This window comes from Mytilus galloprovincialis, chromosome 2 (assembly GCF_965363235.1).
Source record: "Mytilus galloprovincialis chromosome 2, xbMytGall1.hap1.1, whole genome shotgun sequence".
In the NCBI taxonomy this organism is placed as follows: Eukaryota; Metazoa; Mollusca; class Bivalvia; order Mytilida; family Mytilidae; genus Mytilus; species Mytilus galloprovincialis.
The window spans coordinates 91178911-91200162 of NC_134839.1; the positions used below are offsets into that span (position 1 = coordinate 91178911).

Here is a 21252-nt window from a genome sequence, read left to right on the forward strand (position 1 = left end):
CGGAAGATACCAAGACGATATCGATGAATATCCCGTATCAAGTTCACAACTAATACATGATGGTCGTGAAGTATAGCTGCTAGGTACTGAAGTTGTTTATCACTACGTGTTATAGTTTTTTTTGTCTTTGTATATTTTAAAAATACTCTTTAGTCTATTTTTGGTAATATACTTTTAGCTTAGCTCAGTATTCATGCATCCCGTCTTGATGCTATTGTGCTATGGACTTTTTTGTATTATTGTCTTTAATTTTCCTTATATGATTTGTCTTTACAGGGTATATATATGCTCTTTTGTATTTCTTTGTTGAAATAGTTATTTGTTTTTTCAGTGATTACGATTATACCACAATGTTGACTGCTGTTCTCAAATTTTTGTTTTTGTTTTTGTTCGGCTAGCTATAAAACAAGGTTTAATCCATCATTGCCTACATAAGGAAATGCCCGTTCCTATTCAGATATACGATAGTTGTTTCCGATTCGTTTGATGTGTTTGCGTTTTTTAATTTGCCATTTGATAAAGGACTTTCCGTTTTGAATTTTCCTTGGATTATGGTATTGTTGTTATTTTACTTTATAAAATCAAAAATATCAATCTTTACTAAACTTGGTTGAGTTATACAAAAGGGAGCAACATTTTGGGTTTAACTTGCACCAAACTAACCTTGATAATTTCCCTTTTGAGGTATGTTACAGTTGAACATAGGTCAAGACCACAGTGACTATATTTTACTTAAATTTTTGAAAAAGTTTTGTTTCCAGAAAATATATATTTTGAACCACTAAATATATCAACCTCCTTTTTGCATGTTTTGATGGATTATACGACTTTTGGTTGCCGTATTGATTTTAGGTTATTGCATTGGATCAAAGTTATAGGGCACGGTAGTGGTTAGTAGAGAGTTATTTTGGAAAATATTCGGTTCATCTATACGTTAAATCAGTTTCAATTTTTACTTGATAATATCCCTGGCAGATTTTTTTTTATAATAATAAAATCGCCAATTAGATGCCTATCCATTGTTTTGCTTAAGTTGTGATAATATTCTAAAGAAAATACAACTATGGGTACACTAGATGTAAAATAAATTCATATTGAAATCTTTTCTGATCACATTCCTGTACCCTGTTGAGCCGTATAGTTTTGGACCCCCTCGGGGTCTTTTCTTCCAACGTTTCAAAATGTATTCCTATGGAAAATAACCTCTGTTTATGCTTTGTGATTACGTGCATTTTACTGCAAAATTTATAGATTAATTTACGCTTGGTTTAAGTCCAATGGAAACTATTTCATATTATGTTGATGCCGAGAACACAGTAAAAATCATACAATAAGTAAGTTCTGAAAGGAAAGTGAACTCGGCAGAGGGAATGCAAAACTGTATTGCAAATAGAGCGAGAAATTTTAACTAGCAACAGATCACCAACGAAAATTTTAAACAGTTGAGGCAATAATTCAACTTGTGCAAAGAGATTGGTGCCCACCATTGTGTCTTTAAATATCTAAGACAGCCAAGCACACGTCCAGCTCAATGGTTTTTATGTGACAGTTCTTGTCCATTCGTTTTTGATGCGTTTTGTTATTTGATTTTGCCATGTGATTATGGACTTTCCGAATTGATTTTCCTCTAAGTTCAGTATTTTTGTGATTTTACTTTTTATGCTAGACGAAAAAATATTCTAAGCCATACTATATTTGGTTAACCAGTGAATAGGCCAGATCATAATTCTAAAAATTGAAATCGTGAAGTATCTAATATTGAAGAACAATTATTCCAAAAAAGATCACCAAACAACAGCTTCTTGACCTATGCACGAAATCAAAATCTTAGAACTTTATGTGTGACGTAAAAACGTAATTATGGCGGTTGTGAAATAAATATCGCCCAGCAATACATATAGATATCTCAGTGGCACATTGTAATTCTGGATCATCATAAGAAACACATCTATGTTGTACAAAAGGTCCCGGTCTTCAAGGTGTAGATGGTTGGGAGGTTCACTCTTTTAATCCACTTTTTACGACAGAGGTCTATGATCAAGTTGTCGTTGTGTTCATGTATAAAGTCTTTTTTCCCTTTTTATGGATTTGGAGTATCTATTTCGACAACTTCCCTTTCATATCTTATTTCCTGTTGGATGCCTATATATATATCAACTTCTTTGAAAACCACATTGTCTTTGTTCCATTAACATTTGAATTTATTAACAACAGGTTTATTATAAGAATCGATGTATGTGTAAACACATATTGAACACATCCTGTTTAATCTTTTGACATAATTTCCAAGTATAAACTGATTGATTTGTTGTGTGTATATTGTTGTATCAACACCTTGAACTTCGTGTAAATCTGAACTGGTTTGTACTTTTATCCGTTCATTGACTCAATTGTCATTTAAATAAGTGACATCTTCAGCATTAGAAAATATGAAACCTTCAGTTCATCTTAGTGCCGAATTAAAATAAAGACTTGTTTTTTTTTTGTCTTTGCTTCTTGACTTATTGTCATTTGGTGCAATGCTACTTTTCCCTCTGGAATCTAGTTATATATGTTATATTTACTTCTTTCATTTTGAATTGTTGTTTCGCTTGCACATTATTGGTAGATAGTATTTTTTTATATGTTTTTCGAGTTTGTCAGCCTGAATTTGTAAAATTCTACAGTACCACAGAAAGTATACTCCAGATTTAAATTGTGTATGGTGGGTGTCATGATTTAAAGTTAAGGTACTGATGAGAGTCCGTCGTTTTATAAAATATATCCGTTATAATTCTGTTGGCACAGTTTTGTTTGCTGTATAACGTTTGATGGAATACCTGTACAAAAGAAGTGTTTCTAACTTTTTCCATTTCTATGTAGCAACATTACATCAAGAGTGCATATGGAGTATACATCCCCAAGCGTAAGGATAAAAATGAGCTTTTCGTTCTAATAAAACAACTATAAGTTATTAATTCAAAGAGATTTGCTGCTTACATATAAACATTAGACTATGGCTTCAAAATGATGAAATTGACGCTATCATCATTTGTTTGAACGTTATGAAATACCTATGTCCCATAGGATCATGGACATGTCTGAAATGGTTTATCAGTTTCGACGCGCTTTTCAGGAATAACCTTCATCAGATTCTGAATTAAAAAAAAAGTTTCCTCTGGGTTTTTTTTTCCTTCAGGGGTTCTAAGATAATAACAGGTACATTTCACTGATGAATAGAAAGGCAAACACGAAAAAACTAAGTTAAATGAGTAAAGCATTCACGTTGAATTTCCGTATGGTTGACATTTGTCTTAAAAGAGGGACGAAAGATACTAAAGGGACAGTCAAACTCATCAATCTAAAACAAACTGACAACGCCATGGCTAAAAATGAAAAAGACAAACAAACAACAGCACACATGACACAACATAGAAAACTAAAGAATAAACAACACGAACCCCATCAAAAAACTAGGGGTGATCTCAGGTGCTCCGGAAGGGTAAGCAGATCCGTGTGGCTTAGGTAGCACTCCACAGTTAGGTGTGTAGTTTCGCATTTTGGCCCCTGTGGATTTTTCAAATATGAGAGCTAGTGTGCAATAAAATTAATATTTAGATAGCTGAGTATTAAAATAGCCTTTGTATTGGGTATATATGAACATCAAGGTTATGTAATGTATGTAATATAGGCTGTTTTCTGTATGACAGTCCGTATTTGCATGTCCCTACCATACATTGGTCCGGCAATTATTGTAATGTTTTTTTCCAACTTTTTATCGCACGAACTTTGTGATTGGATTTTACGAAAAAATAAGGCGAAAGACACTCATTTTTTATTTGATCATTAGGAAGATTTATGAAAACAGTTTCTAAAAAGGTATCACTCAAAAGCATTGAAATTCTAGTTTGATCCAAATTTTGGGGGGATATGTGACATGTTTACCCCTCCTTTTTGCAATATTTTATGGTAAATAAATGCAGAATGTTGCCATGGATACACATAAAAGGAATTAATGTTCACCCTTTTAACCTTTGAAAATCAAATTTATGGAAGATACTGATTACATACATATGCACATGTACAACCTAAACAGTTAGGTTAATGTATAAGAAATCCAGGAAAAGGAGATGATAACACATTTTGCGGCTCATTTTTAATTTTATTTTCTAACTGTGGAGTGCTACCTTATGTGATAACAAATCCGGTAAATAGTCTAATTCGGTAGGTCACATTCATGAAAGGGAAGGGGATTGTAGTTACGACGTAAGGAACATATCCGATATCATTTGTGAAACGGTTATTCCATAACGGTCAACCAACTCGTGATGGCGTCCGTAAAATTTACCAAGGGATGATTTCAACTTCACCATTTGGAACTCTTGGTTTAATAGCTTCCTTTTGAGCAGCAACCCTCTATCAAGAAAATCATGATAGGAAATGCAAGCACGGGAATATCGTATCAATTGGGAGATCCATACCCCGTATGCAGGTGCTGCTGGAATGTTGCTACTTAGAAATGGAAAGTTCACAATTGAAAAGCTGAAATCATCTCTTTTGTCGTAAAGTTTTGTTTTCAACCGACCCTCGTTGTCAATTTCTAGATGTAAGTCAAGATATGAGGCCGATTTAACTGTATCTGTAGTATCTTTTTAAGGTCAAACGTGTTAGTTGGTATTAAGTGTATTAAGGTTATGGGTGATAAGAGGTTATTTGAGACTATATAAGACAGAATGCTTACAAACTGTCTCTAACACATTTCCTTGCAAGCAGGTAAGACATTATCTAAATTGTTACCAATGTAGCTTCGCATTCATTTAAAGTCGCTAAAATAAGAGTGGTTAATATCATCTTATACTACATTCAGTCTTTTGGGAGGTTGTTTTGTTAAGCTGAAACATACTTGAATTCTGTATGCATATTTTTTTTATTGAACCTGGATATCTCGATATTAAAAATGTTTTCCACCCAAAAATGTCTCGATACCGTTGAACGTGTCATTCATAAAATATTTCCATTTATCAGTGTTTGTAAGAACAATAATTGATTGCCTTTAAATCCCCAATGAAACCTTTTGATGTATGAAAAATGATATACTAATACATCAAATGTAGTTCCATGTAGACGATTAAGACAATTATGGATTATACAATGTATTTTGTTTGATTTTAAGAAAAACATCCCTTTCAATAAACTATTGCTATTTACTTTCAGAAAAAAACAACACTGTCAAGATGAAACTTGCTTTTGCTCTATTGTTGGTGCTACCAGTTGTATTTTCTATGCCACAGAAAAGACTTGTTTTTGGTGAGTGCTGACCGCGCTGTGAATTTTTTTTAACAAACACATTTTATTTAAAATTATAAAACCCGTTATAACAGTTGAATATTCTAACTGCAAGCAGTTTAACATACCGAAACATATTGGGAAAACTGATAACTCAGAGTAAAAGATAGAAATTTCTAACACTTTCAAAGATTTGAAAATAACATTGACAGAAAAAAAATACAACTATTTGTATTCACATGAAAACTGTCGATTCAACACAAGTTATATATAATAGTATACATATTAGATATAAAACCTTTGATGGTTTTGATAAACTGGTTTTCATATACTCTATTCGAAACCGATGATTTAAAAACATTAGTCTAAGAAAGTAGTGACATAATTTATTTTCTATTTTAGATACGTTATTCCAAACTGGTGAACTGAAAACTTTAGTAGATGGGATTGTAGGAACATTAGGTACTGATGCCACCGAACAACAATGTGAAACTGAATGCCACACACTCATCCAAGCAGATCATCTCCTTCAATTCGGATGTCCATTGGTTTGTAAAAGGTAAGCATATTCTGCGTTTATCAACACTAACCAATATCGAATAGGTTGTTTATTTTCATGTTTAATAACAGATGTTAAATTTTCAATATTTCTTGTCTATTCAAGCTTTCAATGAATCTGACATGTATGTATTTCTAATGATTTAAAAATTTGTCATAGTATTACCAATGTTATTTCAACTGATCGGGTGGAGCTGACGTTTTAATTTGCAAAAGGACAATCTTGAAGATGTGTGTGATAAGGATGATTGCCGTTATAATTACTATTGATTTCGAATCACCTACTAGTCTCACCAAACGAATTTACCAAATAATGAGTGTATGATATGGGAGGAATAGAATAATTTTAAAATAAAAGAATATTTATATGTGTATTTAAGTATTTTACAATGTCAGATATTGTATTATTTTGTTTAAATATTTCTAATTGAAAGATAAATATTATAAAAACAATATATATATTAAAAAAACAGATATTTACATCCTATTTGTCCTTCCTTGAATATAATCATTACACTAGCTTTAGATCAAATAACTTCTCGATTTACGCGTGAATGTTTTGTCGCTTCTTAGATTTACTATTTAAGCACTTCTTTTAGTTCTTGTAAATCATTCTGTATTACGAATCATGGCCGAGCGTACGCGAATACTTTCCTCTCATTCAAAAGAAATAGTCTACAAGGTAAACAAATAGAACAAACAAAAAGAAAGAGAGAGAGTGTAAACGTTATAGAAATACGAAATATGCATATTTTGCAACTGTCGTCGTCACAGTAATACTTTTATATCCACAATTTCCGAAATGTGACAATTATAACATGTTTTAAAACTCCGTTTAACAATTAAATGAACTTCTGTGTCTCACTATTTACTTTTCGAATACACGTACAGTGGTTAATTTTTTTTACCGGATCAATGACCATAACTGGACACTTCATTGATGAGTTTATCCCGAAACACCTATCTATAGATGGACTGGTCTATTATGAGCGAACCGTTTAAACTAAGCCAAGTCAAGTAAAATAAATCGAGTAATACACTAAGATATTTTTTTTCATATATATATTGTCGTTTATCTTTGTACTTGTTGTTTGAGATAAATAGAATTTAAACTACGGAAAACTTTAAATACTTTTCAGCACATGAAAGTACAAGACATAGTTTAAATGAATAACATCAAGTGTTATATGTACTATAGATATTTCTGGAAAGCCATATATCCTAATCCAATAGTTTGGAATACAAAATATATACATTGTTTAATTAAGAAAATTTAAAACAAGTCCAAAATAGAACAGACAGAATCTGTTAAGACCTACTCTATATGAATCATTAAGACTCAAGGGAAATTTATCATATCCTTTTATTAGCATGCTAACAATTTTATTTATTAACAAGTTGAGCATGTCATGAATATCAAGCTAAAGTAACATGCTTCTTAGAAGAAAACAATATGGTACATTTACTTACAATTAAAGGCTGAATAGTTGATATTATATAGAATGAATTACACGAATTACCAAAAATCGTAAACGGAACAATGTACCACACAAACAACTTACACACATCTTCGCAGAAAAAAAGACGAGCAAACAAAACCAAACAATTATATACCATATGATGTATGTCAATATAATCATACCAACATGTTACCCACTTACTTTTACAATGAAAGTTAAACGGAATATGATATGACAAGCAAGGTCAAAGTGTGCTTGCTACTACAGCTACCTTATTTTCCCACAGCTGTTGGTTGAATACTGCCACGTGAGAAAGCAAAGAGAATAATAAAAAAAAAAACACTCAGTTTTCCTTTACTTAAAAATAAATATAAGAGTAACATATGATCCACACACTTTCAACGGAAAATAATATAAACTAAATATATTATATTTTGTTTTGTTTTGTTCATCAAAACATTAATTGCTTTATATTTACAGTTTACAGAGTCTGGCTCACCGTTTTGGACATGCCACAGCTGCACCAACTGTTTAAATACTGAAAATAAATCTATAAGATTTACAACATATTGTGTTTTTTTTATGAATAATTTTACATAAGTTCATCCAGAGTATTGTACTCTACGTGTTGCTCAAAATTTTGTTTCTTTGTGTAAAATACCCCGTTTTTGTCTTGCCGTCTTTTTCTATTGGTCACGGCGTTTTGCTGTTGTTTTTTGTTGCTCCTTTGGTATTATTTTCCTCTCGTCTTTTTTCAAAGACCATTTTCCATAGACAATATAAAAAATATTTAGCTTATTACAATTATACATCATGTGCACAAGCTTAAATGTTTTGTTCCACCCTTAAACATTTTCGTGGTTGATCTCTATGTCACAAGCAATAGTATTGTCAATATAAAAATAAGGAGATTTGGTATGACCGCCAAAGAGACAACTTTACACCAAAGTTCAAATGAAGTGAAATTAAACAACAACAGGCAACCATGCGGACTCCAACAATGAGAAAACCTTATACTAATTGGTCGACAATTAAAGCCAGTTTGTTTCCGACTATATAATTTGAATAACCTTTTACTATCTTATGCCTCACTTTTAAAGTAAAGAGATTTGCCTTTCTTTTGTTAAACTTTTATGGGAATTTCAATTAATTCCTTGGTATAACAAAGACCAAAGTCGTCCATCTATATAAATGCCTATTATTTTGACTTTCTACAATTACTTTACAGATTGACAAGGGAACATATGAGTACTTTTGACGATCAGTAATGTTGGGTTTAGTTTGTTTTCTATCTTTAGAGTGTTGACTATTGAACACCGGTATGGTACTGATGTTTTTTTTTTATTAATGGTCAAATTTATAAGATATGCCTTGCAAACAACGAACATGAGCTGCCTATTTTTTTTTTTTAGTTTTAAAGGAAATATGGCAACCTTTATTATTTCTATATAATTTCAAAAGGTTGTCTTCCAAATTTGTGTTTTCTTGATTTTCTGATAAATACATTCTTATTTTCAGATTTGTATTATCAGGTTATGTGTGTATTGCATAATGAAATAATTCTCTCATTTTTATTTATCACTCATTGTAAAAATCAATTTCAATTGAAAATCTTAGTTATATTTTTTGATTTTCTTATTAGATAAAGATGAGTTTTGTTATATCGAGGGATGTCAAAAGATCTGAAATTTAATACTCGAGTTCTCGGTCATGATACTTGCAATTACTCGAATACTCCAATAAATCTCTAATATTTTGTGCAAAATATTGTTTTGTTCTTGGAAAATTAGGATGCTGAACTTTTGTTATTATTTTCATATGATGACATCTTACCTATTATCGAAGACATCAAACTTTATGACTATGAAATATAACTGTATCCCTGGGAGTGTGTATCGCTCCGTTTTTGTGATGGCTAATTGAACAATGAATTCTGTTCACCGTTTTACAAAACCCATATCAGAATAGTAATTATTGCTTCTGTATATGTGTTCATGTATCAGATAAAACATGACAATAACAACACCAATATGTTAAAGAATGTCCTACCTCACGAGAAATTTGTATCAATAGTTCCTTTGGGTTTCGTAATTTTGATGTAATGACTTGTCCGATAATTTGTTAACACAATAATGGTCTTCAAATTACTTGTACAAAACTATGTTTATTTATAAATTAAAGAAAAATATAGGTTCATTTAACAATTGATTGTTTATCTCACACCATCACGTTTTCAAAGAACTCTTGAATAACGATCAAAGGTAAGTTTACGGCTTGTTAATTATTGATTAATGTATCACAGTCTTCTTCCGAGTAAAAACACCATAACAGTTGCATGGGATGCTCTTTTTTCTTTGTTTTTTTGGCCTAAGAAAATAGAAATATAGGCCTAAGATTAGTTTTTCGAACAAGGAAATGTTAAATCGAGGTTATATAAAAGAACGTATTGACCTTTGTCTAAAACAGTTCATCGGAAGATACCAAGACGATATCGATGAAGATCCCGTTCACAACTAATACATGATGGTCGTGAAGTATAGCTGTTAGGTACTGAAGTTGTTTATTACTACGTGTTATAGGTTTTTTTTGCCTTTGTATATTTCAAACTTAACTCTTTAGTCTATTTTTGGTAATATACTTTTAGCTTAGCTCAGTATTCATGCATCCCGCCTTGATGTTATTGTGCTATGGACTTTTTTGTATTATTGTCTTTTATTTTCCTTATACGATTTGTCTTTACAGGGTTTATATTCCCTTTTGTATTTCTTTGTTGAAATAGTTTTTTTTTGTTTTTATAGTGATTACGATTATACCACAATGTTGACTGCAGTTCCCAAAGTTTTACATTTTTATCTGTTTGTTTTGCTCATACATTGATGTAAATGTAATTGATTTCTTTGCATACACGTGAGCGGTTCAGCTAGCTATAAAACATGGTTTAATCCATCATTGTCTACATAAGGAAATGCCCGTTCCAATTCAGATATATGATAGTTGTTTCCCATTCGTTTGATGTGTTTGCGCTATTTATTTTGCCATTTGATAAAGGACTTTCCGTTTTGAGTTTTCCTTGGATTATGGTATTTTTGTTATTCTACTTTATAAAATTAAAAATATCAATCTTTACTAAACTTGGTTGAGTAATACAAAAAGGAGCAACATTTTGGGTTTAACGTGCACCAAACTAACCTTGATAATTGCCCTATTAATGTTTGTTTCGGTTGAACATAAGACCACAGTGACTATATTTTACCTAAATTATTGAAAAAGTTTTGTTTCCAGAAAATATATATATTTTGAACCACACAATTGTCAACCTCCCTTTTGCATGTTTTGGTGGATTATACGACTTTTGGTCGACTTATTGATTGGATCAAAATTATAGGGCACGGTAGTGATTAGTAGAGAGTTATTTTGGCAAATATTCGGTTGTCACAGAATATAAGTTCCGTCATAATATTTATTCCAAAGATAATTTATTATGTAACAAAAGTTTCAATTGGAATTTTTGTTATGTGATATTTATTCCATCAGCATAATAAAATGACTGATGCCTCAGAATTTTTATCACATAAAACAAATTCCAATAGGATGTTTTATTACATAATAAATTATCTTTGGAATAAACATTAGGGTAGAAATTTTATCTTATGACTGGTATTATTTGGACTTTTATCACTTATCACTTTGACATATCACTCATTAAAATGAAAAAAAGGAAAAAATCTTATGTAATAATTATCCCGATTGGAAAAAATATTATGTAATATATATTCCGATTGGGCAAAAAAATATTATATAATATATATTTCGATTGGAAAAAATATTATGTAATATCTTTTTCGACCCCAAAATATTACTATATTCTATCCATAACTAATGCCGGATTGGAAAATTGGTATTTACAATTATTATAAGAACAGGTATCGTGAATATTGAAAAGAAATGTTCCCAATCTTGAAGATATTATTTTTGAATTATCCACAATTACTGGTATGCATATTTTACCTTTAAATGATATTTTCTCATTAGAATTAACATTTATATTTCACATATTTAGTTACCTTCATCATATGTTCAATCATTAAGAACATAAATATTTTCTCATACTCATCAGCCTCTATATTTCAGTATACATTCAGGTGTTGTGTACGTAAAATAAATTCATCAAAAAATCTTTTCTGATCACATTCCTATACCCTGTTGAGCCATATAGTTTTGGACCCCCTCGGAAACATTTTTCTTCTAACGTTTCAAAATTTATTCCTATGGAAAATAACCTCTGCTTATGCTTTATGATTACGTGCATTTTACTGCAAAATTTATAGATTAATTTAAGCTTGGTTTAAGTCCAATGGAAACTATTTCGTATTATGTTTATGCCGGGAACACAGTAAAAATCATACAATAAGTAAGTTCTGCAAGGAAGGTGGACTCGGCAGAAGAGAATGCATAACTGTATTGCAAATAGAGCGAGAGATTTTGACTAGAAACAGATCACCAACGGAACTTTTAAACAGTTGAGGCAAGAATTCAACTTGTGCAAAGAGTCTGGTGTCCACCATTGTGTCTTTAAACATCTCAGACAGCCAAGCACACGTACAGCTCTATGGTTTTTATGCTAGACGAACAAAAAATCTAACCCATACTCTATTTGGTTATCCAGCAAATAGGGCAGATCATAATTCTAAAAATTGAAATCGTGAAGTATCTAATATTGAAGAACAATTATTCCAAAAAGATCATGAAAGAACAGCTTCTTGACCTATGCACGAAATCAAAATCTTAGACCTTTATGTAAAAGCTTTGTAAATAATTTATTGCGGTTGTGAAATAAATATCGCCCAGCAATACATATAGATATATCAGTGTTATTTGGCACACTGTAATTCTTGATCATCATAAGAAACACATCTATGTTGTACAAAAGGTCCTGGTCTTTTAGGTGTAGATGGTGGGGTGGTTTACTATTTTCATCCACTTTTTACGGCAGAGGTCTATAATCAAGTTGTCGTTGTGATCATGTATAAAGTCCCTTTTTCCTTTTATGGATTTGGAGTATCTATTTCTACAACTTCCCTTTCATATCTTGTTTCCTGCTGGATGCCTATATGCATCAAGTTTTTTGAATACCACATTATCTTTGTTCCATTAACATTTGAATTTATTAACAAAAGCTTTATTATAAAATCGATGTCTGTGTAAACACATCTTGAACACACCCTGTTTAATCTTTTGACATAATTTCCAAGTATAAATTGATTGATTTGTTGTGTGTATACTGTTGTATCAAAACCTTAAACTTCGTGTAATGCTGAACTGGTTTGCACTTTTATCCGTTCGTTGACTCAATGTAACAGCTAATATCTATACTATTAAACGAGAAGACCTCATTTTGTGTGTCGCTTCTCTTCTTTCCACAATAAATTAATCATCATGCCTCTATGTCCTATAGGTACATAGCATAGTCGCATTTGTCATTCATTCATATGATTATTCAGTTATTTTGGTAGAAAAACGAGAAAAAAAGCGTCCGGATATTATTTCCGACATTGGACGAAATTTTAAGTCAGATTAGACTTCCGGTTTGCGTTTTCTTTATACTTTGAACATACATATTAAATACGAATAAAGAGTATTTTCTATCTGATATCATTTTCAAGTTAACTGTCCGCGGCGGTCACAGAGTTTATTAATTGAGAGAGCCTGTATAGTATATCAATGACCGCTGGTCCGTGGATGGATTAGTAAAGTGAGAATTGAAAGTAAAACACAAATACACTTTATTTATAGTAATGAATGTACATACTATACAGATAAGCGCTAAAATTATCCATGTGTTATTAAAAAATAATAGAAACCAAAGGAGAATTTTTTGGGAAAAAAGGAGGAGATGGGCTAGGAAAAGTACCTATGACTTTTGATATCTTTTCTGAAATTCCTTAAATCTTTTACAAAAAATTATTGATTCAATAAAAGAAGATGTGGTATGTTTGCCAAAGAGACAGCTCTCCACAAGAGACAAAAATGACACAGCAATTAACAACTATAGGTCACCATACGGCCTTCAACAATGAGCAAAGCCCATACCCCATAGTCAGCTATAAAAGGCCCCTAAATGACAATGTAAAACAATTCTAACAAGAAAACTAACGGCCTTATCTCTGTAAAAAAAATATGAACGAAAAAAAAAATATGTTACACGTAAACAAACGCCAACCAATATTTACAGGCTCTTGACTTGCATGTTCATAATATACTAAACATATTTTCACACTGTAATGAATAGAAAAACACTTTACATACTTTCAACCACGCACTGAATGCCCGCGATTTCGCGGGTGTGTTCTAGTTGTCATTTAAATAAGTGACATCCTCAGCTTTAGAAAATATGAAACCTTCAGTTCTTCTTAGTGCCGAATTAAAATAAAGACTTGGTTTTATTTTTTTTTGGTCTTTGCTTCTTGAATAATGGTCCTTTGGCGCAATGCTACTTTTTTTCTCTGGAATCTAGTTAGAAGACGGGCTTCAAAGTTATTGTGAAACTGCCTATTCAAGAGGTGGCGTGAATCTACTTTGTAAAGGATCACTCTGATTCAAACAAAAAAATCACTGAAACTGACATTATCAAGATGCTTAAAAATCCCAAAGATCTTTTAGAGTACATACAATCTAACTCTCTTTTATCTTGTAATAGTATTAAAACATTTGACTTTTCTACTCTTTACACAAGTATTTCACATTCCAAACTAAAAGACAAATTGAAAGAGTTGGTATTGCTTTGTTTCATAAAAAAGAATGGCCAACGTAGATACAAGTATCTTGTCTTAGGGAGGGATAAAAGCTACTTTGTAAAGGATCACTCTGATTCAAACAAAAAATTCACTGAAACTGACATTATCAAGATGCTTGATTTCTTGATTGACAACATATTTGTTACGTTCTAAAGAAGGACGTGTTTTTCAACACGTCGGCATTCCAATGGGAACAAATTGTGCCCCTCTCCTTGCCGACTTGTTTCTTTATTATTATGAGGTTGACTTCATACAGGAACCTCTTAGGAAGACAGATAAGAAGTTAACGACATCCTTTAACTCTACGTTCCGCTATATAGATGATGTTCTTTTACTAAATAATTCAAAATTTGGTGACCATGTGGAACGCATCTATTCCATCGAACTGGAAATAAAATATACTATAGATACAGTTAATTCGGCCTCACATCTTGACTTACATCTAGAAATTGACAATGAGGGTCGGTTGAAAACAAAACTTTACGACAAAAGAGATGATTTCAGCTTTCCAATTGTGAACATTCCATTTCTTAGTAGCAACATTCCAGCAGCACCTCATACGGGGTAGATATCTCCCAATTGATACGGTATTCCCGTGCTTGCATTTCCTATCATGATTTTCTTGATAGAGGGTTGCTGCTCAAAAGGAAGCTAATAAAACAAGAGTTCCAAATGGTGAAGTTGAAATCATCCCTTCGTAAATTTCACGGACGTCATCACGAGTTGGTTGACCGTTATGGAATAAGCGTTTCACAAATTATATCAGATATGTTCCTGACGTCGGAACTACAATCCCCTTTCCTTTCATGAATGTGACCTACCGAATTAGACTATTTACCGGATTTGTTATTACATAAGCAACACGACGGGTGTCACATGTGGAACAGGATCTTCTTACCCTTCCGGAGCACCTGAGATCACCCCTAGTTTTTGGTGGGATTAGTGTTGTTTACTCTTTAGTTTTCTATGTTGTGTCGTGTGCACTATTGTTTGTCTGTTTGTGTATTTTTCATTTTTAGCCATGGCGTTGGCAGTTTATTTTCGATTTATGAGTTTGACTGTCCCTCTAGTATCTTTCGTCCCTCTTTTATATATGTTATATTTTTTATCTTTCGTTGTAAACTGTTGTTTAGGTTGCACATTGGTAGATGGTATATGTTTTTTCGAGTTTGTCAGCCTGAATTTGTAAAATTCTACAGTACCACAGAAATTATACTCCAGATTTAAATTGTGTATGTTGGGTGTCAGGATTTAAAGTTGAGGTACAGATGAGAGTCCCGTCGTTTTATAAAATATATCCGTTATAATTCTATTGGCACAGTTTTGCTTGTTTTATAACGTTTGATGGAATACCTGCACAAAAGAAGTGTTTCTAACTTATAAAAGGGAACTTTTCATTTCTATGTAGCAACATTACATCAAGAGTGCATATGGAGTATACATCCCCAAGCGTAAGGATAAAAATGAATTTTTCGTTCTTATAAAACAGCTATAAGTAAATAATTTAAAGAGATTTGCTGCTTACATAATAAACATTAAACTATGGCTTCAAAATGATAAAATTGACGCTATCATCATTTGTTTATGAAATACCTATGTCTCATAGGATCATGGACATGTCTGAAATTGTTTATTAATTTCGACGCGCTTTTCTGGATTTACCTTCATCAGCAACACCTAAAACAGAATACATAAAGCTCTGATGTATGGGAATCAAACAGTTATAAGGGCTATATGATTAAAATGTTCCGTTATGTCAATAGCAAAATCCCTTAAGATAATTTATCAATTTATAAACGGACAGTTTGTTATCAATCATGTCACTACTGAAGTATTCCTTACTGAGTACTAGTATATGATCATGATGATACCCACGGCGACTGAAAGTTGATCAGCAGTGGTATGGACCCAGTGATGTAAACATTGAAAACAACCTATTATAAATTTCATGCGTCCGACGCATTTTTCTAGATTTACCTTTAGTGTGAAAGCTCAAGCCAAATATTTGAAAGCAAATGATGCAAAAGAAACAAATAGTTGAACTACTGTCTTCCAAAAAAAGAACATAAGATAAAAGTCAAATCCAACTGAGGTCAATTTTGCCTGAGAACGTCGAAACCTTAGGTTCTAAAATGTTTATTTATTTATAAACGGATGTTTTTAAACGAAATACCCAATAGTTTTATACATCTGCCGATCAAAAGTCATTGAATGTTTTCAAGGATATATTGTAGTTTATTCTTATATAAAGAGTTATTTTTGAATGAAGTCATGCTGTCAAACATACTTTAAGTTCAGAGAAATATTTTCATTTCATTCCGGTCAAATGAAAAAACTGTCGGCCAGAGGTAGATGTTGGACTCAATTAACCAATTTTCACGAATTTTCTTTTCTGATTTGTTTTGTGTGATGTTCCAAAACAAGAGCAGATTCTACTGTGGAAAGGAAAAACTAAACAAAGAAAAATAATTACATGATTACAGCCTATGTCACAAAGTAGAATTTCTATGGGATTATCAGTTGTCACATTCAAGTTCAAACGTGCCTCGTCTATAAAGGTTATCAATAGTTAGAGATTTCATGATACTATAAAGGACGTTTAAAGCGTCCAAACTATCTCACACAACATTCTATTACAATCAGGTAAGACGTTTTCATAATTATCGTCAATTAAGATATTATCAAATAAGAGCAGTAAGTCTCACTTCATTTATTGGTTTGGATATTTTAATGAGATGAAACATACCTGACTAGTGAAATCAATTTTTATTGAATCAAAAATATCGCAACATTTAGTACATTCATCAAAAAACCAAAGAAATACTTCTGTGCTGACATGAATTATCAAAGATATGGTCATAATTATAAATTAACCGTTTACAAAACTTTAAATTTTGAAATACTAAGGGTGTTCTACCTCAGGAATTGAATACCCTAACCGTATTTGGCAATACTTTAACGAATTTGTGGTCTTCAATGTTCTTCAAATACGTACTTTATTTGACCTTTTAAAGTTCTTTTTATTCGATGATGAGTCTTTTGTAGACGAAACGCACATCTGGCGTAAATACCAAATTTCAATCCTGGTATCTATGATGATTTTAATGATACCATATATAAGTAACAATACAAATCCGTTCTATCCTTTTCATATTTAAAAAAAACGTTTAATAGTGTAAGTGTATATAAAGATATCTTTCAATCCGATGCATATATCACTCCTTCAATTATTGTTTTGTAAAGTTTTGTAAATTTGAAAATCTTTCCTATTACAATGCAGTTACACATTCTGTTTTATTCACCAATTAAAAAAGGGAAAGAATACATGGACGATTATGCCACTAAGACAAAATATTATCATTCCCCCATTCTTAGTTTTAAATTGTCGCCACGGTATACTTTCCTCGTTTATGTCTTAAACTGTTGTTTTCTGAGCAGGATCTATTCGATGGTATTTTTAAATATTGCCCGACTAATGATGACTATAATTCATAGATGCTAATGCTATGTACTGCACGTAATCTGTTCAGTAGCGTATCTTTTTGCTTTGTTTTATCCACCTGTTTATAGTTATACGGAAAATATTGTTGATCCGTAAGGAAATTTATTACCATAGAATATTGTCAAATTATTTTAGTCAAAACTCATACAGCCTGCTGTTTCCAACACTTGTTGTATTAAAAAGTGAATGATAATGGTAGCACGTAAATTTTCCCCTATTTTTTTTAATCTTTATTTCTATTTGCGAAAACGTTGTATGTAAACCTAAAATCTAAAGGGTCAATTCAAAGAAACAAAAATTATTGGATAGTTTTATATTTGGTTTCAATATATATGATACTGACATTTCCAGATTATATACTGTATTTGGTTTTTAAGAAGTTGCAGTTTAATTAAATAATTGATATCTATTTTCAGTAAAACAAAACCTTGAAGATGAAACTTGCTTTAGTTTTATTGGTATTGTTACCAGTAGTATTTTCTACACCACAGAAAAGACTGATTTTCGGTAAGTGCTCATAAGGCAGTGTTTTCTTCTCTAAGAAACTCAGGTTTCAACTTTTTAGGTAGAGCTGACCATAGAAATAAATGGTTCTATTGTATGTCCTGTTGCTCAAAAAAGTTTTCAAATGTTTCGTTTTTTTATGCATCTTTAATCGTTCCTGACGGATGTATATCCAGAAAAGCGCTTCTGATGAGTGAACTTTTTTTTGTTACAACTATATATCATGTAAGGATGAATTTAGTTATATATTAATGAAATTTTAAAGCTTATGAACTAAGCATCTTTTTTGCTTGATTCAAACTTTATCGTAAATATAACTTATATAAAAAATTGAATATCGTCGAATAAGCAACGGTTGTTTTCTATTTGTTGTCAATTTTTTGAATGTTCTGTTGGTATTTTTGAATATCAGTAAAAACATATCAATAACATTCAAAAGACTCGCAAAGTCTAATGAAGAATTAAACTTTCAAATCTAAATCAAGGGCTCTACCAATAATGTTGAAATTCTTGGTAAAAAGATATCTGTTACAGTAGATAAATATCCATCAAATATAATATTGATAAGACCTTCGGTACGTCTTAACGTGGTATGGGTGTCTTTCGCCATCTTGAATTGTAAAAAACAGAGAATCTTAGGTCAAGATGTTCAATCAAATTAGCAAAATGTGATATAAAATGCAAATAACAGATGTGATTTGCATGTAGAAGAACAAATTTATAAGATTATAACTTCTAAATATTAATATTTTACAAGCGTAGATTATTTTTGTTTGATTTTTAATGATTTTAAATTGACATTTTAAGAGGAGGTAGCTCTCCAATTGTGCATTTTCTGTAGGAATTTTGCTATTTTGTATTTTAGCCGAAACAAACGCACGGTGATCTCATCTTTTCTTTTGATATTCTTAAAGCATTTTCTAAAAGCTATCTTCTCGTATTTCATTTTACAATTCTATCATTTGGCTTAGCTTCTAATCACATAATGATGTTTGATCTTTTATAATACAAACAAACCTGTCATTTTGTCACAACCTGTAGCTTGAGAAAATATCATTTTAATTATATTTTTGAACATTAATCAATATATACTATGTTATGGAAAAGTATGAACAAATTTTATCATTTTCAATTAAGACTCCCATACCACCTTAAGAAGTTTATATGTATAATTTGTTTGACACCCCCTCCACATTCTTCCCAACAGAATGTGTAAATAACCGTGATACAACAACTCAACGTCACAAAAACAAGTCTAGTAAATGTTTTCTAATAAAGAATAATTTTCGGTTCACTAATCGATAAAACCATATACATTGTTCATATCATTACAAGTAGCTAAGAAAGTTGTGACAGATTATTTTCTATTTTAGATACGTTATTCCAAACTGATGAACTGAAAACATTAGTAGACGGGATAGTAGGTACAGTAGGTACTGATGCAACTGAACAAGCATGTGAAGCTGAATGCCACACACTCATCCAAGCAGATCATCTCCTACAATTCGGATGCCCACTGATTTGTAAAAGGTATATTGGTTTTATTTTTTTTAACATTTAACAGGATTTGTATATAATCATTTAAGATGATTTGTATATTATCATTTAAAGTATGTATTAATGTTATATATTTCTCGACACCTCACGTTTGTAATGCAACTGGGTGTAGCGTTTTTGTGAAAAATAAACTAAATTTTGGTGTACACTTATACATTTCTCTGTCTTTGTCGTTTGTTATCAAGAATTTGTTAAACTATTCCAAACATTCTGTTCATCGAATGTAGTTATAAGACATAATTTAAAGTATCAAATCTAATAAACGGCACGTGAAACTGTTGAAACATCAGTTAACCTTCTTGACCAATAGTTTGAATAGAAAATACAAACATTTTAATATCAAAATTTGAAATCCTTACAGAACAATCAAAATATTTTAACATGAAAATCTGAAACGTTGATAACACATATAAAGAATAGCATGACCATACAATATGTCGGAGAACAAAATACTAGTACGTATAAGTAACACTTAACGTTGATATATTGTTCGAATATAGCCTGATTTGGTGCAGATTGAACACGTTCCTTAATATTAAACAATAAGACAGCATACAGTTTTGAAAACAACAATCAAAATGTGTTTGCTACTCTTGGACGTTATCTAAGGTTCCCATAGCTGTTGGTGAATATACTGTCGCTTAAGAATACAAAATAATCTGAAAACAACATTCATTTTTTCTTTTTCCTAAAATTCAATATGAGCGTTACTTAAGATCAACAGTACTTCAAGGGAACATATTATAATCCAGATATATTATATGTATACATATTTATTTATCTATATTGTTTATTCAAATTATCTTTTATTTTATATCAACAGTTTCCAGAGTCTGGTTCACCGATTTGGACATGTAACAGTTCCCCCAACTACTGTTTAGATACAGAAAAAAATAAATCTACAAGATTGATAGTATCTTGTTTTTTGTGAATTATTAACATAAGTTCATCCATTGTTTTGTGGACTACGTGTTATTCAATCTTTTATCATACCACATCTGCCTATATGCCCATGTATACTTAGTGGTTAAGCAACAACAAAAAATCCACAAGATTAAGTGCACCGTGTTTTTTTTTATAAGTATTAAATGCTTATATTAAATGAAGATGATCTTTCGATTATAAAATTATAATAAGAAAGACAATAGCAAAAGGATTAAGAAAAGTTTAAATCACACGTAACTCCAAGTCCTTAAGGAAGGAATGTGATACGAACAACAAGCATAACATTTATTTGACAATATACAGCAACAAACAATTTGCTCAATTTCATTTGATGACAACTGATCACTGACGGGCAAACTAATGGTCAGTGTAAAACAATGTATAGCTACTAAACAGATACATGATAGATCAAAGAGTAAAATTTGAATGAATAACTGCCAAAATTGGCCTTTTTTTTAACTCACCATAAAAGGCTTACTTGCCATGACAATACTATGCAGTAGGTTTTTCTTTTATCTTTTTTTTAACATATAACAGTGTTATAACACAATTGCTTACATGCATCGGATGAAAAGAATAGACTTGATAATATAGAAATAAAATGATGTGGTATGATTGCCAATGAGTTAACATTTCACAAAAGACTAAATGACCCATATATTAATAA

The 21252-nt window shown here is 31.3% G+C and overlaps 1 protein-coding gene across 1 annotated transcript in view; it reads left to right on the forward strand.

Moving 5' to 3' along the window:
* The first annotated feature begins 5198 nt into the window (after positions 1 to 5198).
* The window catches only part of LOC143062574 (uncharacterized), a 74121-nt gene continuing 58067 nt past the window's right edge, over positions 5199 to 21252 (forward strand). The window contains exons 1-5 of the mRNA XM_076234236.1: positions 5199 to 5286; positions 5668 to 5824; positions 7764 to 7812; positions 18002 to 18086; positions 19457 to 19621. Of these exons, the coding sequence (XP_076090351.1) occupies positions 5214 to 5286; positions 5668 to 5824; positions 7764 to 7812; positions 18002 to 18086; positions 19457 to 19621 (529 nt within the window). The 5' untranslated portion in view covers positions 5199 to 5213. The remainder of the gene's footprint in view (positions 5287 to 5667; positions 5825 to 7763; positions 7813 to 18001; positions 18087 to 19456; positions 19622 to 21252) is intronic.